Below are 16237 nucleotides of genomic sequence, written 5' to 3' on the forward strand. Positions count from 1 at the left end.
TGCCGAGGCAGGCCGCAATCAGAGTGCAAGAGGCCGTGTAAATATTGTATACACCTGCGATTTCAGAGCAGCGTGCCAGTAGTGCCACTGTGCAGTAAGCGTGACAAGTCGCCGGGTAAACATTCCTGCACGGCATGGGCAATTGCGCCGATCCGTTCAGTGGCCCCCTCCGACATGTCTGGAAGCAGCGACAGCCTTCTGAGCTTAGAACATAAATCTGGCGATACATCGTCGTCGTCTTTTTTCGAGCTGATAGCTGCAATGCATTCGTTTGCGAGCTGCTGTAACGACATTGGCGTTTTCTCTGCCTTTACTAGCCGCCTCTTTCTTGACATGGCGCACTTTTGGTTCGTAAATGTGAACTTGCCACACACGGTCAAAAACTCCACCGAAAATACACGTAGATGAAGTAATATGTGCCTGGCAAGGCCTTCTCCTAAAAAGCTAGAAATGCACACTCGCACTTCTCCCATAGTGCTTGCCAAATATAAATTAAAAAAAAATAATAAATGTCACCTTGCGGCATGGTTGCCGGTTTGTAGTGAGATTGCACTACGCTTTCACTTTGAAGTCCGAGCAGTCAGGAGCCCTTTGAGTCGGAGTGTGATGCTCTAAAAAAACCAGCCTAAGGTAGTCTTAAGAGTACTCCAGAGCACTCGCTAATGCCCAACCAAATACGGCATAAGAAAGTTGATTGATTGATTGATATGTGGAATTTAACGTCCCAAAACACCTACATGATTATGAGAGACGCCGTAGCGGAGGGCTCCGGAAATTTCGACCACTTGGGGTTCTTTAACGTGCACTCAAATTTGAGCACACGGGCCTACAACATTTCCGCCTGCATTGGAAATGCAGTCGCCACAGCCGGGATTTGATCCCGTAACCTGCGGGTCAGAAGCCGAGTACCTTAGTCATTATACCACCGCGGCAGGGCTATGGCATAAGAAAGTGAAACTTAATATTTGGCAAAATGACGAATTGTATAACTACAATTCGTAATATTTAGGTATCCACACGTGCTTAGAAAGCCAAGAAATTCAGTGATTACCTTGGTTGTACAACCTTTTGTCCACAAACTATAGAGTAGGTGAATGGCACACCAAGGTTTACAAGTGCTTAAAAGCGGCATTTGGTAACGAGTTGATTTTACATCAGACAAAAGACATGACATGTTTCAGAATAACTAAAGGTGTTATGTATGCACTATATTACAAAGTCCAGTGATAAATTCTTGAAATGTCAGGTTGCCGTCTGCAAAAGTATAATAAATAAATACAATGACACATTATGGTGGGTTTGTTTAGAAACTTTGTTCTTTCGGCTACCCACCTTTATCTCGATGACGGCCAGGCCCTCTTTGATGGTGGTGGTGGTGCTCTGTAGGAGTAAATACATGTTATAATTAAAATAAAATGAAGTTTTGGGTGACGACCCCAATCTCATTGTAATGCAAAGCAGCTATGATTACATAAATAAGTTCCTTCAGTGCATACCCAAATCCAACTAAACAACCGTTTCCACACGCCACTGGCATTAAAACACAACTACTGCTGTGAGGAACAAATGTAAACTTCAAGTTTCGCAATGCAACCCTGCAGCCACTTGGCTACTGTAGTTAGTTGAGAGGATTAAATTTTGTACTCAATTTCTTAAGGTTATCAACCAAAAATAAATCATACATAAATACTTGCACTGAATTCAAGCATGAAAACTGAATTCTAGAATGCAATATTTATCTTTCACTATGCAACTGAGGTTTTCAAAAAAAAGATGCACATTTTTTTTCTGCCTAATTAAAAAGGATATCAAAACAATTACACTTACTGTGGAAGTCATATGCCCCGCAATACTAATACAGCTTTTCCTAGAAAATACTAGCAACTTACACATAAACAAAACTGCAAGGTAACTAATATATCAAGAAACAGAAATGTTTTTATTTTTTAAAACTTGGGAATAAATAAAAGTAAGCCTATATAATGAAATTGAGGATCACCATAGCATTTTAGGGCGTAACTGAATATCTAGTTAAAGCAATGTATTTAAACAAATGCTTTACTTCACTGTACTATGCTCGCCTCGCAAAGAGAAGATACGCTGCGCAGGAATCCCACAAAAAACAGTAAGACAGCAGAAACAAATGACATGTGAAGATGCGATACTTACAAGAGCCAGACTAGATGGAGTAGTTCGTGAACTGACACGAAAAGTAAATAGACATTTTTGTTTCTGCCTTACATGTTGGAGCTGGCAGGAAATTGAAACATGAATTCACTTATCCAGTTAGATAAGTGTTTTACCTTTGTGGGAGCTAATGGCAGACTCCGACTCAGTAAAGCTGGTCTCTGCTGCATCGCTGCAAGGTACAAGATCAGAAATGTAGGACACTATACAACACTACAAATGTAAAGATTGCACTGAAAAAAACAACATAATTACTGCTTTTACAACTCCTAGTTTGAATGACTGTTCTTGCACTAAACAGTGAGAGACGTATCAAATTATTGCTTCTTGTTGATGTTTCAATTAAAAGAGACATAGCATATACGAAATTAAAAACGAATGCGCAGCTTTCACTGATCTCCATAAATAATGGTGTACCATAGGCTCGAGTTATCGCTAACTGCAGCCCTCTTGGCTGTACTTGACAATGTAATGTAGACATGTGCACTTTGGTAACACTCGCCCTGTTTATCATACCAGTGCATTTTATAATGGGTAAGCTGCGGTCTAAAGTGATGGAAAAAGAACAAAGGAGACAATCATTCACAGACTGTTTTACTTTACAAGGAGAATTAACCACTATTACATTTGGTTTAATGAGAGTCAGATCCATTCAAAGTAGGGTGCCTGGCCTTTTAAATGCAGTAAAAATTCAATCTGCTAGTAAGTACTGCACCTGAGAACTTCCGACACTGACCATGACATTCCCGATATTTTCTGGTGTACATTGAGACCACACATAAAAACCGTTTTTGCATGCAGCAGCTACAGCTGCACCAATTTCGGAACTTGCTTTGTACTTACACTGCAGCCCTGCCCAGGAAACGTCACAATAACAAAGAGAATCTGCAAGAACCTAATGGTACAAATACGATAACTAATAATAAGCTCACTGTCGTGTGTAGCAGTGAGTTGACGTTCAGGCTTATTGCATGTGTTATCTGGAGCTCCTGTAACAGCATTCATTCATTAAGCAATAACAAATGCTAGTGAAATGAGAAGTTACTCACGGAAATGGGCGTGGCCGGTGTGTTTCAGTTCCTTCAGACACAACGCTGCTCCCATCTGCTGACACAAGCTGAAAGATTATAGGGCACACAGTGTTAGCCATGAAATTATTGCCTAAATCAGTGCTACACTTTATAATACACCAAGTTGTCCCCCTGTCATTGCCTGTAGCGCAGATAGCACACAACCCCAGAAAAACTCGCGCCATACATACTAAAGCTGCTACGTAGAACGAATAAAAAATTTCAAGTCACTTCACTACGCCACGTCTCACCTTTTACTGATATTTTAACCAAAGCCCTTTTGACACATTAATGTCGAAAATTAAGGAAGTGTAATGGCCACCCCCCTTTTAATACTGGTGCCTAAGGGACAAGCAGTGACATTGCATTAATTACATGGACGTGTATGCAGATAATCATTGTTCCTTAACTTAATGTCCAGTAGCGACGCTACTTCATCTTCTTCACTATAGTGTCAAACCATTGCGTGCCTATTGCCTGAAAGTCTAAAAGTGACTTAGAAGTGTGGCAGCTTGGGCTAGTTGGTATGGCATGACGATAGTTATAGCGCGAGAGACACGTGTCTTTCGTGTCCTTCTTGTCTCCGTGTCCGTCGTTTTATTCTCGCGCTATAACTATCGTCTAAAAGTGAGCCTCCATTCTTACCCGTTCAGAGAAATTACAGAACTGGTTAAGAAGGGGCCATTTAGGGTCATGAGAAAAAACTCCAGCTAAAAAGCATGTTGATATGCTTTGTGAACTCAGTCAGGAAATTTCGGTTCAGTATCCCAAGACCTAAACACTGTGAGAACAATTGACCCTTTACATATTTCGACATTGAAGTGGTAACATATCTGTGATCAACCTTGCACACACACACACACACACACAAACAAGAAAAGCATCACAAAAGGGGCAGTAATCAACTGTTGCGCTCACTCTACTGCATATATAAGTATAGTCCAGAACTTGAACATCAGAAAACAGCAGCACAGTCGTATTTACTGGCACAGTTCATCACAGAGCATGCACATTAAAAGCATTATTACAAGGCACAGGAATGATTACACATGAATACCAATGAAAGTAATTGTAGGAGGACACACATAGCTTCAATGACAACAGAAACTTGTGACTATTCCAGTTCACTAGCTACAATGGAGATTGTGGATTTAAACACTGAGGAGTTTCAGCTGTCACAGACAGCACATTTTTTGCAGGAGTACAAACACCAGAAGCATCCAGAGTATTTGAAGCTAAGTTAACAAACTATGGCTAGGTAACATGAAGGCTTCAAATGAATTCATTTTGTTGATTTTGATTATCTAGCATTCAAAAGCAGATGAACGATTTGGGACAAGAAGAGGAGCATAGGCGCTATAATGTACAGTTTCGCTCACCCATGAGACCACACGACCATTGAAACAAGGCAATCGGCAGTCATCTTCAACAATTTCTTCCTTTACAACCCTGTGCAAACAAGAAAATAACACAGATCTGAATGATTGGCACAGCTAAGCAAAGTGTAATTTCAACCATGTACAAGGCAGACTACATTTTTAACCCGTGTATCAAATACGATTTAGTTGAAGTGCAAACATTTCAGTGACAAAGCAAACATCGATATATTGAAATTGTTCTTAAACTTCTAACATTTCTGCCTAACTGAAATAAAGTGAAAGGCCCAACAAAAAAAGAAAACACTCGGAAAGTCAGGCCATTGATTACTTCATGCTATGTGTTTAAAAAAAAGGCGGTTGCATTTTTTTTTAAGTGCCCACTCAGAAATTTTAACAGGAGGTAGAATGGAACCAGGTCTCCCCACAACAGTACTGTTGTTTGCACAGCCCAACATTTCAGTGCTGACTGTTCTTTCAAAACTGCAGTTCCAAAAAAGAAAAAAATATAGGGAGGCACCGAGAATGCAGTTTAGCTTGGGCTATTACAGTTTACAATTACAATGTACGTAAGTCTTTTACATCAGTTATAGCAGGGCATATGAAGAGAAGAAGATGCCACTACAGTAGTTTTGAAAGCATAATTTAAATTTACTGCTCAGATCATCACTGGCCAGTCCTATATTGCTACACGAAAAATAATGGCACCATTACGAATGAGAGACGCTTTCTACTTCACGGGATACAGGAACAGCAGCACCACATAAAATACAGCTAAGACTTTACCTAATAAAACCCGATATTACAAACTTCCTGTAATAACATGTGACTTTCCATTCCCCAGCAGATATACATTAACTTCAATGTTGTCATCAACTTGAATTAATAAAACAATGATAACACTGAACCTAATCTAACAAACTTTTTACAGAAATATATTAGTAAAAAAGCAGCAATATGTTTTTTCTAATTTTCGTAGAGACAGCTTTTCTTCAGGAGTGCACAATAACGTGCTGAAACATCTGGCCGCCCTAGCCTAAAGTTTTATTTTGACGAGGCTGCGCACCATTCCCATGCAAGGAACAACTGACTTAACAGTCAGTAGTTTTTTTACGTACTAATTTACAAAAGAGTTGGTTTACAAAATTTACAAAAATTTACAAAAAACAACCACCACAAGAGTATGGTGGTTGTTTTTCTTTTTGATGCTATGATTTGTGAGACAGATGGTACTGATCACCTCCTTACAACTTTCTTACCCTGCCTGCTCGCACAGTCACTGCATCGATCTACCCATCCTTTCATATCGGCGGCTTGTCATAGCTTCACGTGATGGTCCCCCTCGTCTGTATCGCCCGCACATGGGTGGCTCCATGTCCCGTGAGCTTTCGCGGATTTTCAGACAGGCAGGCATGTGATAGCGCCAAGTAAAATGTCCTACATTACAATTTGACATTCTGAAGGACCGAAAGATCGCCTTCTCGATTTTACAAACTTTCCAATTTAAAGGGGTCCTGCAACACATTTCCAAGTTACCGTGAAATGGCTTCATTAAAGGAGTTTACTGCCTCAAGAATCGACCATTGCAAAAATGTTTAGAAACTGTCAAGTATGAGCACAGTTCGGATTTGTCGCACGCTGTAACTGCTTTCTCGTTTCTTGTCCTACCCAAGTAAAGAAACTGTATGGCGCGGTAAGAGTATATCAAAAAGCAGCTTTTCACAAGATTTGCCCGAACACATTAAGCCCCCTTTTTCTCTTTCGATATGCACATAGTTGATGCAGTGTTTTGTGAACCTATACCAGTGGCACACGGGCAGTTTTTATCGCGATCCGGACTTATTGATATAGAAGGTATTGGTCGCGATCAAAAATGATCGCTGCTAAGCGGTCAAAACTAATAGGTATTGAGTTTGCCGCAAACGCCCAACAAATCGCGATTTGGGAGCCAGATCGAGATTGCCATGATCCCGAACGCGCAACGGTAAGTGAGCCGGCTTTCGATCCGGACCGGCCATGAAGGCCACGAGGTTCAAAAAACATGTACTGCAGCAGACTATATGCTGATCGCAAATGAAAGTGCTCGTGTGACACCGGTATCGATACAAACTAGCTTGGACCATGTAGTAGCGACCATTGACGATCGAGATCAAGAAATTCGATCAGGACGAGCCCTGATCACGATCAGAAGTGTCCGTGCGTCACTGGTATCAGTTCGGCGCTGACGATAGCCAGACACTGCACGCAGATTGCGATTAATGTGACCTTGTAGTACTAACCTCATTCAGATCGAGCCTGATTCTGATCGACCCTGATCACGATCGGTGTCCGTGTGACGACGGTACCAAGCAGAAATAATACCTAACTTTGCGGATGTATCATCTGTCAAAAGCTGTAAAAGCAACATCGCTACGGACTGATTGGGCAACCGCAGGAAATAGTCCCCGAACGAGCTAATATCGAATCGCGCGACTTTCGGCTCGTCCTTTTCCATGCAATTTGCGGCAATAGATGCCGCAAGAAAGCATTTTGTCGGGAAGGCTGTCTGAGTAAAGTCTGTAACTTGCACGGCTTTCTAAACTTCGATGCTGTCCAAGGCGCGCATAGCTGCGACTTGCGCGGAAAGCACCGATGTCCGTGAACGGCGTCAGTGCAGACAACAAAGGCGGGCCCGTCACTACTCGCGGATCTATGAGCGGCAGGTGCTCACGTGCACTGCACAAACAGTGCACGCGTGCTTTTCCTCTTCTTTAAAATTGGGGAGCCCTTTTCGACGGAGTGCGCTAGCTTACCCGAAATCATCGTCCATCGACTTGAAGAAGAACTTGAAGTTGGGCCTGTTGAGGACATTCTTGAAGTCGGCGAGAGTCACGCGCTCCGGCGGCACGGGCACCTTGACGAGGTACGGGGTCTCCTCGTCGTCGATGTGGTAGATGATCTTGGTTTCTTCCATTGCGCGATGCGCTAAAGCGGCATCTCGCATGAGCCGCACGCCAATATGGCGATAAGCCTCAGTGCCCGGACCTCACAACTCGGCCGTGTGGAGAACCTCCATCCCACTGACCACACCTTCGGGGCGGCCGCACGTCACAGAAAGCACGGCGGTCGCCCTCTCGTCCAACATCAGCTGTGAAGCGGAGCACGCATGCGGGATCGCGACCGTTCGTCCAAACCGAGAGTAGCCGGAGAGCAAACAAATGCAAAGCACCGCCACGGACCTCGGCCGATCTCCTGCCGAGATCTCCCAGCGTCCGGGTCACCGATGAGTGGAGGAGGGAACGCAAGCTGGAACTCGGAAGGCGCAGCCTCCCGGGATTTGCTCAGATTCCTAAACGATTGCGCTATGATTCAGAATGCAGCTTCAGTGAAGATCCAACATAAATAATCAACACGGCGATCCCCCCGTGCATCGGAGACAGCGGAAGTATCGCCACTTGCCGCAGCCTCCACCAGGGACGTCACAGAACACCTACCAGTACGAAAATTGAGCCGCCGTTATCGGGAGCGATATGTCCCCGATTCAAAAGACGAGAGCTGTCAGTACTGCCTGTAAATGCGCTCATTAATAAGCCATAGAACCTACAACCATATTAGAGTGAACCATATTAATTAACAGCACACATGTTTTGCGTGTAACTGCGTATAAAATTATAAATCAAATAAACATTAAAATGGTTACTTTATACTTGTATGCACATTGCAAACAACAATATTATTGCGTGTAATAATTGAGTAAATATTCAGTGATGCGTAAACGTCATAAACACTTGTTACTTTTCTATAAATAAAATATGACTGATAGCGCCCTCTGCAAACTTTTTGCTTTAAGGCCTGAAAAGCAAATGTAGATTTATTCCTTTCCTAGTCTGGGTACGCGTTCTGCGTGAATGCAAGCGAGATGAAGGTGAGAATTTGGAATTATTTAATGGTCAATGAGTTCATTTGAGATTAAAATAGTGTTCCACATAACATCTTGGAAGTGGCGTAGGTTAAATGACATTCATTTCTACCTGAATTTTAATGTTTAGAACTTTGATTCCTCGGATTGCCGGACTGGGTCTGTGCCGGACGGTGTGGTTGATGTTGGTTTAAGCAAGTTCACCGATGCTCGAATTGTCACGCTACGGCAATCGAGTCGCTGCCGAAGGAAGCTGAGAAGTGCGACCGCTTGTAGTAAAAATGAGTTGTCTTACTTTGGAGCGGTTAGGTGTCGCGCTTGCCGACGTGTGCCTGTCGAGCAGTGCGTGTAGCGCACCACAGTTCGATGACTGTAGGCTAATTCCTCCTTTATTTTTGTCCTCCCGTTGCTATTTAGCTGAACATCTCCTACCCAGCCACTGGCTGCCAGAAACTCATCGAAGTTGACGATGAGAAAAAAGTACGCATTTTCTACGAGAAGCGAATGGGCCAGGAGGTCGAGGCCGATGGTCTCGGCGATGAGTGGAAGGTGAGTTCGATTTCACATTGAAATTTCTTGGTTCAGCCGTTACTGTTTAGTCGAACAAGTTGTGTTCATTGTGATAAAAACATGAACTTAGTGGCAGTGAGAAGCTGAAGCAGAATAACGATGTTTTCATGCCATGTGCGCCGTCCAGCTGACATGTGTACGATCGTCGAATTTGTGGGACGTGAAATGCACGCTGTCTAATATGGCGCTGACATGTTCTGTGCCCGCTTACCTAGACCACGTTAGAGCGCTTTATATTTACGGCGAACTTATCGCCCAGGAGTACTAAAATAGCTTCGGGACCTTGTTGACTGCTCACATAGTTGTCCGTGCGATTGAACACATTGTTATTGGACTCAATTGACTTTTAGCCTTAGTAGTTTGAGGTTGTTCAACTGCGTGAAGAGTGAAGTTTGAACAAATCATGCTGTTTCTGCAGTGCGCAATATGTTCATAGCTGGAAGTTGCCCCATTTTTAAAAAGTAAGGTTGGAAAGCAGTTGTAAATTTGACCTACACGATTGTCAACCCCATTGGAAACAGTGTAAGAGCTACATGCTGTACTGTGCATCCCATGGTCAAGCATTTTGCATTTTATCAAAGCCACAGCTTTCAGTACATACCAAATGCTTGTTTCGTGTAGTTTGGCATGGAAAACCGTTCCGCCTGAAAAGCTGTGTATGAGTGTTCATGCAGTGCTGTCTCGATTTTCTTGGCATGTCAATTATATAACTCGAAAGCTCTTGAACATGTAATACATTCAAATGCATCTGTAATTACTCTTCGCACCTTAAATATTGGTATGCAAGTCACTTTGAATAAAGATTGCATTGTTCAGTAAAAGCTTAATTCGGATATAGTGGGACCACAAACTAATGTACGAATTCCAAATTATCAGAAATGTCGAGAAAACAGTGAGCAAATGCACTTTCACCTTAAATCCTGCTCTTATTTGGCATAAGAGCAGTGTAAAATATGCAATTTCAGTAATCTTGTGAATTTGTGCTCAATGCGACCACAGTATCGAACTCCCATGTTTAATTAGTCCAAAATGCATTCTGCATTTCTCTCTTTAAAATACTGCCAGCATCTTCATACGCATGTGAGGATAGTTTTTGTAGGTAAAATTGCCGACAAATAACTATGTAGCAAACGAATTTTATGCCTGAATATTGACCGTGGCTGAAAGCTTTTCATCAACAGCTTCCACCATGCTTGAGTATTTCGACAGTGTACATGTTGCATCAAGTAAAATGAAGCTGCTGAGTGCTGGATCTGTGCGTGGATAGCAGTGTGTCACTTCGGTTGTCTGCGAACCCAGTTCTTGCTCGTTTGCATCACACATTTGCAGTACCTCATGCTTGGCGTGTACAGAGGATCAGTTGAACTAACCGGGTCGTGGTTAGATGTAATTGAATTAACAAGCTTGGTGCTCAGTGGCACCAAGAAACGCTTTTGAATTATTCAATTTTCCTGATTATCGAGCTTTTGCTGTACTGCTTACATTAGGAGCACTCTTATTGCTTAACAGTGTATGTCTAGCGATGACAACAATATGTAAAAAGAAACATACAAGAAGCATACAACAAATGGCAGCAACTCGCAGAATGGATGGCATTGGGCTGCAGTTTCAAATTTGAACGGGAACTGTTGTCATGCAAAGTATAAACCACACACCAACTGGGCACGTTCAGTGGTCACTTAAATTAGCCTTTAATGAGGAAAGCATGAAAATAAAAAGATACGCATCTAGAAATATGCACGAGATGCTGGGAACACCTCAGAGATGGGAAATTTTCATATTACTGCGCACAAACTAGTAGAGAAATAGTGAAACAAGTGCATCGGTAGTCCTGTAGGGCAGAAATTCTTACCAATATGTCAGTGGTCTGAAAGAGTTAAGATATACATTGAATTATGAAACAAGCAGTCAATTTTCATTTATGAAACTTTATCAGTCACACTGACATGGCTATTTGGTGTAGCTCTAAAACCTCAGAGATATGAAATTTTCATATTACTGTGCACAAACTAGTAGAGAAAGTGTGAAACAAGTGCATCAGTAGTGCTGTAGGCCAGAAATCAAGAGCTTGCCAATATGTCAGCGGTCTGAAAGAGTTAAGATATACATTGAATTATGAAACAAGCAGTCAATTTTCATTTATGAAACTTCATCAGTCACACTGACATGGCTATTTGGTGTAGCTCTAACACCTCAGAGATTGGAAATTTTCATATTACTGCACACAAACTAGTAGAGAGTGTGAAACAAGCGCATCAGTAGTGCTATAGGGCAGAAATCAAGAACTTACCAATATATCAGTGGTCTGAAAGAGTTAAAATATACATTGAATTATGTAACAAGCAGTCAATTTTCATTTATTAAATTTCGGTCACACTGACATGGCTATTTGGTGTAGCTCTGGAGTTGCCCATAGAAATGCAAAGCATCAAATAGTACTACCACCAGTATTGGCTGCAGCGAACTTCTAGTTCGCTACTGTTCAATGGGAGTGTGATGGAAGTCGCCCTTGGAGACCTGTTTTTCAGCAGGCTTCGCTTGTCACCCATATTCGACAGGTGCGGTATATGTGACAGAGTATGGGACTCTGCACGTTGTCTTTTTCATGTCTGCTGCATCATCATGATGTCTAATTTCTGTTATGTATAAATTTGATATGGTAATCTACTGTAAAAGTATTCCATTAACAGTATATCTTAATGATTGTAACTAGGATAATAGACGGGAATAGTGTGGAAGAAAAGAAAGCATTATGGTATTACTTTACAAGTAAACTGATTGGTATTGGCTGAATGGCATACTTGAATTTGGTCACAGGTTTGTTGTGTCTGACATTGTGGACAACTATTCTACAGCGTGTGGTACCAATGTAAAGTTCAAAATCACTTACGAAGGTTATTCAATTACTGTGTGCACTGCATGCAACCTCACATTAAACTTTAATATATGAGAAATTGTGCAGAAGAATCAGCCTATTTACTGGGAAATGGAAGTCTTTCACTTTTGTCAAATCGTATTGATGTAAGCATGACGCACGCATTGTTGTTCATGACTTAGCAGTAGTAACTGCATGTGGATAATATGCTTAAAGTGGATTCACAACGTAAAGCTCATGTACATTGTTTTGCGCAATCCTTAGCTTTGCAACTCTTGTATGGGTCAAATAACTTAGCTTTCACTTTTCTACAGTATTGTTCTCTTGAGAATGCTTCTGGATGTTTTCATGTTATTACCTAGTCATTAGCTTAGCAGTGTTTGTCTGTTCACTTGTTTGCCAGTTATGTGATAATCAGAGCTCATGAAGAGGCTTGTGAATTGAGGCTTGCAAATTGAAACACTGCGAGCTTGTGTTCCTCTGCTTTGCAGGGTTACGTGGTGCGCATCTCTGGAGGCAACGACAAGCAGGGATTTCCCATGAAGCAGGGTGTGCTGACCGCTGGACGTGTGCGGCTGCTCCTGTCCAAGGGCCACTCGTGCTACCGGCCAAGGCGTACCGGCGAGCGCAAGCGCAAGTCGGTGCGTGGCTGCATTGTCGACTCCAACCTCAGCGTTATCAGCTTGGTGGTCAAGAAGAAGGGCGAGCAGGAAATACCTGGCCTGACCGACACAACTCTCCCGCGCCGCCTCGGACCCAAGCGGGCCAGCAAGATCCGCAAGCTGTACAACCTGTCCAAAGAGGACGACGTGAGGCAGTACGTTGTGCGTCGCCCTCTGCCCCTCAAGGAGGGCAAGAAGCAGCGCTCCAAGGCCCCCAAGATCCAGCGGCTCATCACGCCCGCCATGTTGCAGCACAAGCGCCGTCGCGTGGCCCTCAAGAAGAGGCGCACCCAGAAGCGTAAGGAGGAGGCTGCCGATTACGCCCGCCTCCTGGCACAGAGGGCCAAGGAAGCCAAGGAGAAGAGGCAGGATAAGATCCGTCGCCGCCGCTCCGCTTCCCACGGCCAGAGCCAATCGTCCACCCAGGCCTAGTAGGCCAATAAAATATTATTCCAGACTTTGACACTGTGGCCCAGATTCTCTTGTTTTGGAACTAGCGCAAGTTTTTCTTCACCCGAGACTTCTGTAGTGTTAACAGGCTGGTAAATAAGCCACATGCCCAATGAAGAGTGACATCGTAAATTTGCAAGTGCATTTAGTTTCGTTCACATGAAGTCAACCTACGCACAAGCCCTGACAATTGGAGTATACTTGCTTTGCCTCATTAAATCATTCCCTACCATTTGCAAGACAACTCTTGTAAAGAAATTAATTTTTTTATCTGGTGCTTTCGTCTATGGGAGCTGCAATGTAGGCACTTCGGCCTGCATGGAAAGAATGGGTAGTACACGAATTTGTCATTAGATTTGGCGACTCAAGACCTGCAGCCACTTTCAGAATATGCAAATTTCCAGCAGTTCCACTTCACCTTGACCTTTTAGGCTTGGCAACCCGAATTAAAAAAACAAAGTTTGCAACATGAAGCGTTTCATTCAAAACAACATTGAAACATGAAGCCTTTCATCCGAAACAAAGTGAAAACAATAAAGCCACTATGTAAAGGTTGCAACTACAAAGGCTAAGCAAATTCGTGTACTAATTTCCATGGTGGCCGAACAGTTGCAGCACTTGAGTTCCCTCTAGTTAATATTGGGAAACTAAAATGCGTTGACTTTACACAGGGTGCCAGCTTGCATCTTTTTACCACTGCCTCGGCACCGCAGCCGTGGCAAATAAGCATGCTACATGTATGCACTGTTTGACAGAAGAAACTGTGTAACTCAAGTAATTAAGTCTTGCTCGCAAATTTAATTAACTATAATTAACTTTATTTTAATACGATCTCCTATAACTCTTTACATTCCTTCAAAAAATTTCTCCATAATATGCTGACAAAAGCAATAGCATAAACTCCCGAGTGCAGTGTCGCCATAAAAACCTAGCTCTCGATGCACTTTTTTTCTTGCTTACCACATCTCGTGGCAAGCATGGCAGTTTCGGTATTGTGATGAAGGAATTCACTAATATGAAAAAAAAAAAACTGCTGTCTTGCTAGTGTCCTGTTAAATGTTACCTTTAAAGTCTCTTATGCAGCTAAGCAGGGGTGTAGCCAAAAATCTTTTTCAGAATGTGGTTCAACCATGTACGTTAGGGCACGTGTTTGTATATGTGCATACATATATATGAAAGCTAAATTGAAAATTTTCGGAGGTTTTGAACCCCCACCTTGGCTACGCTCTTTCAGCTAAGAATGTGCCTTACGGTGTACCACTGCAGGTACATAGTGCACATATCCCTTCACTACGACCAACCCTGCGAACCATTTGCGCACTGTCTTGGTTCCAAATTAACATATGTGAGGTGGCATCTTCTAACAGGCAAATTTTATAGAAGTACACCTCTGTTTATCTGAATCTTTCACAATGGCAAGGTGTATGCACCATTCCCTTATCAGAAAAGACGAAAAACACCCCTTCATCTTTGAAGCTTTAGTTCTGGCTACAGTAGTTTTCCTGGACCCAATATCAAAGGAGCTTCAGTAACACTTCTTTTGGGCCTAGTTTGCTCATAATCATCTACTTCTACAGTGCAAACGCCGACACACGACCAAGAGACTACACATACAAGCTCTGGTGTGTGTAGTCTCTTTGAGGTGTGTCTGTGTTAGCACTCTGAAAGTGCCCCAATACCAAAGCCTTATGAAAACAACAGAGGACAGTACAATAAAATGAAAAGGCAAAGTGTGCACGAGCTGTTGTAGAAACCATCAGTAGCCTTTGCAGTTGTCCCCATTGCAAGCTGTAATGAAGGGTCTTGGAATGCTCAATACCAGCATAATTAATTTTTCATGGAGTGAAACCAGGTTAGCAGTGGCCTGCTTGGTAAAAAATCCTTATTTATGTTACTCCATACCTTCATGTAATGCTAATGAGTGTGTGCTCAGCCAACAGCTGTGCATGGAGGCGGAAATGTTGTAGGCCCGTGTGCTCAGATTTGGGTGCACGTTAAAGAACCCTAGGAGGTCGAAATTTCCGGAGCCCTCCACTACCGCACCACGGCATCTCTCATATTCATATGGTCGTTTTGCGACGTTAAACCCCACATATCAATCATCAGCCAACAGCTATACAAAATTAAAGTTATTGTGAATGATAGTGACACCTCTGCCCTGCACACATTGTAACATGCTAAGTTGCTTCGCAAAAAATCAACAGTGCGTTTTGAAGCTGCCACAGTCCCTTCAGGCACAAGTTACTTTTGGTGAGCAAATCAAGTTCTCTGTAATGCATAATGTGTTGGACACTCGTGGCAAGCAAGTGAAAAGAACCACTGACAGTTGAATTAAAAAAATATTTGGCTTTCGTGGTTGTGCATGCAATCGATAATGATGATATTCAATTGTTAATGTTTTGGTGTCATGTAAAACTAATGCTAGCATCATTAATTATAAATTCTGGTGTTAATCAATGTGTCCATCTACAAACAAAACAAATTGGCAGCATGCTGGATATAAGATTACTCACGCTCAAACTTCAGTGGCATTGAGATGTGCTTCTCTGGAACGAAGGCTCTGCATGTGATAACGAATGGAGCAGTACGATTGCCGCAATATTGCCTAGGCAGCGGCACACCCAGTCATGTGCTTGTCCCTAAATTTGTGTACCATGAGAAATCCAGTGTATAACATGCAACAGTAACTTGTCCAGTTGCTTCATGGTTTGGCTGCATGGTCACATCTACAGGGAGAAAGCTCCCTGTGGTATGCGAGTCTAAGTTGCGGTCTATGTACCTCTTAAGCTGCCTGAAATAAAGGTGCTGCCAACTTTTGCGAGTTTTTATGTTTACTTTGAAACTAGAGTAAAAAACACGCTTGAGGCTACGTTTGCAAGAGCTAGTTGTCCGAGTACAATAGGCATTCTGCAGAATGAAGTAAGGGTATAATAAGCTTGATATTTCAGTGTTCGTGGTCTCTGAAGATGTTGCTATGCTGCTTTGCATATGTTGTTACGAGACTTTATAATTGCACTGTATTTATGTGTGTATTTATTGTGCAAGTGATCATATTTCATAACTACATAAAAACAATTTGATACAAGTTTTATGGCTGCAAACATTACAAGAAAAAAGAATTTCTTTGTCGTTGCAGTTATGAGCGGCAT

The 16237-nt window shown here is 42.4% G+C and overlaps 2 protein-coding genes across 4 annotated transcripts in view; one reads left to right on the forward strand and one right to left on the reverse strand.

Moving 5' to 3' along the window:
* The window catches only part of LOC119182088 (segment polarity protein dishevelled homolog DVL-3-like), a 29786-nt gene extending 21730 nt beyond the window's left edge, over positions 1 to 8056 (reverse strand). For all 3 annotated transcript variants that reach the window (XM_075888904.1, XM_075888903.1, XM_075888902.1), the window contains exons 1-5: positions 7426 to 8056; positions 4637 to 4706; positions 3237 to 3304; positions 2304 to 2359; positions 1333 to 1380 (exon numbers count right to left, since the gene is read on the reverse strand). In XM_075888904.1, the coding sequence (XP_075745019.1) occupies positions 1333 to 1380; positions 2304 to 2359; positions 3237 to 3304; positions 4637 to 4706; positions 7426 to 7616 (433 nt within the window). In that variant the 5' untranslated portion in view covers positions 7617 to 8056. The remainder of the gene's footprint in view (positions 1 to 1332; positions 1381 to 2303; positions 2360 to 3236; positions 3305 to 4636; positions 4707 to 7425) is intronic.
* Positions 8057 to 8406: 350 nt separating this feature from the next.
* Positions 8407 to 13101, forward strand: RpS6 (ribosomal protein S6). The gene is made up of 3 exons (XM_037433212.2): positions 8407 to 8537; positions 8949 to 9080; positions 12468 to 13101. The coding sequence occupies exons 1-3, from the start codon at positions 8532 to 8534 to the stop codon at positions 13068 to 13070; spliced, it is 741 nt and encodes a 246-aa protein (XP_037289109.1). The 5' UTR covers positions 8407 to 8531; the 3' UTR covers positions 13071 to 13101.
* Positions 13102 to 16237: the final 3136 nt, after the last annotated feature.

Source organism: Rhipicephalus microplus, chromosome 3 (assembly GCF_043290135.1).
Source record: "Rhipicephalus microplus isolate Deutch F79 chromosome 3, USDA_Rmic, whole genome shotgun sequence".
Classification (NCBI taxonomy): Eukaryota; Metazoa; Arthropoda; class Arachnida; order Ixodida; family Ixodidae; genus Rhipicephalus; species Rhipicephalus microplus.